General features: G+C 47.5%; 1 protein-coding gene across 1 annotated transcript; it reads left to right on the top strand.

The window, feature by feature from the left end:
* The first annotated feature begins 1027 nt into the window (after positions 1-1027).
* LOC145401296 (uncharacterized) lies at positions 1028-1471 on the top strand. Its single transcript, XM_080273624.1, has one exon. The coding sequence runs from the start codon at positions 1028-1030 to the stop codon at positions 1469-1471; it is 444 nt and encodes a 147-aa protein (XP_080129750.1).
* The last annotated feature ends 663 nt before the right edge of the window (positions 1472-2134 follow it).

The following is a 2134-nucleotide window of genomic DNA, read 5'->3' as shown; positions in this document are numbered from 1 at the left end:
ATCCTTGGAACATGTTTCTCTCGGTATCTGCCATGGAAAAACCACATTGCATCATTTGCAAAAGCCGCATCCCAGGTATTGGTGAGCTGAATCGACCCCGTACTGTCTCGAACCCTTTGCAGTTGCTAACACTAAGGAAGAGGCCAATTTCACGCATGTGTGAAATGCAGCTCTTATTTGTGTGTGGCAGGGGTGTGGAGGTGGAAGGGTGCTCGCTAGGGGGCTTTCACACATTCAGGAGTCGGACGAAGAGTTGCCAAGCGTTCAAACTCCTCGCGGATTCTTTTGTCAGTTTGGCCAAGAATCCAGCAATCTACGAGTGCACCAGGTGGGCGCTACAAGTAGCTAGCATAGCTTAAGCATTCCTACGAGTTCCCTAGGGTGGCGCTATGAGTAGCTATGAGTCACTACGCATTGCCGAACCAAATGGACCGTAGTACTACGAGTAGCCATGAGTAGATAACAGTAGCTAGGAGTAGCTAAGACCCCCACTAGAGTAGTTACGAGTGCACTACGACCATCAAGATTTTGATGTGTGTCTGTCAGGAGTGTTGGGCGAAAAATATATATATATACTATGTATACACACACACACACACACACACACACACACACACACACACACACACACACACAAACACACACACACACATATATATATATATATATATATATATATATATATATATAGGTATGTATATAAAGGATGTGATGCAGGTGGACTACTCATTCAATAGCGAGCTTGCATTCAGCATATAGACCTCTGTCCTCAACGACCATGGCCGGTGGTGCCCGGGAATTGAAACTACTGATGCTGCAGGTGAATTTGGCATGTGCAGCCGACATCAGTGTGGCAATATGTAGGCTGTTACTTGAGAAGAAGAAAAGGAAGCAAAAGAAGAGAACCCTTTGGAGCAGGTTATGGCTACTACGACGTCCTATGTACGGCCAGTACGAGAAACTTATTGAAGAGTTGAAATCAGGGGACTCCCAAAGCGTCAGAAATTTTCTTTGAGTGGATGACAACATGTTCATGGAACTGCTGGAAAGGGTTGGTTCCCGCATCGAGAAGCAGGACACCTGGAGGAAGTCACTGTCACCTGGGTTGAGGCTGGCCATCACTCCACGCTACCTGGCGACTGGACATAGTTACAAAACCCTTTCATATGGCTTCAGAGTGGACCACAATACCGTCTCACATATCATTCCCGAGACCTGCAAGGCCATCATTGCAGAGTACCTGAAGGATGTCCTGGCCTGCCCCACAATGCCAAAACAGTGGAAGGAGGTGGCTTCCCTTTACTCCAACAAATGGAATTTCCACCGTGCAGTCGGTGCCTTGGAGGCACAATCAGGTGCCCCCCCCAATGATGGATCCCACTACTACACCTCAAATCCAACGGTCACTGACTCCCAGCAAACTCGCAGTGACACCTGCCACACTTTTACCATGATCTTGGCATATTCGTAGCAACTCATAGATAACTCTTAGCTACTCTTCGTAACTCGTGGATGAAACGAAATGATACTTTTGAGCACTCCTGTGAAACTCCTACCTACTCTTGGGAGACTCATTTCTGCTCTTACAAACTCCTAGTGACTCCTAGCTACTCTTAAGCCCCGTACACACTGGGCATCAAGTTGCACAACGTTTTGAAAATCACCGATTTTCGGTGTTGCGGGCCGAGTTGCGTGCATTGATGCGCCGTTCTGGCTCGAGGGCATTTGTGCATCATGTTGCACAACTTGATGTGGGCCGGGCACTAGGCAGTAGCCGCGCGACTGTCATCCGGAGAGCATCTTCATGCCAGATCATATCGGGAATGATGACTGAGGAAATACTGCAGACACAAAGACTGGACAAAAGCAACTACAATGCATTTTATTGAAATCCTGAAGGAGTGTTGCTCAACTAGTGGCGCAACTTGTGAGTCTCTAGTGTGGACACTCTGGTCTGTCAGCAACATGTTGCAGGTCGTGAGGCTGAAACTTGTTGCGCAACTTGATGCCCAGTGTGTATGGGGCTTTAGTTACTCACAATGATTCTTAGCAATTCGCAAAGGCTTTTTGATACAAGCATCCGTTGAGAGTAGGTATGAGTCGCTAAGAGTAGTCCGAACACCTTAGGTACGAC

This window comes from Coenobita brevimanus, chromosome 55 (assembly GCF_032717465.1).
Source record: "Coenobita brevimanus isolate Jiangsu-jjx chromosome 55, ASM3271746v2, whole genome shotgun sequence".
Lineage (NCBI taxonomy): Eukaryota > Metazoa > Arthropoda > Malacostraca > Decapoda > Coenobitidae > Coenobita > Coenobita brevimanus.
This window is presented reverse-complemented; position numbering and strand designations above follow the sequence as displayed.

Coding starts and splice junctions, on each gene's coding strand:
- LOC145401296 (XM_080273624.1), top strand. CDS start 1,028: ATGTTCATGGAACTGCTGGAAAGGGTTGGTTCCCGCATCGAGAAGCAG.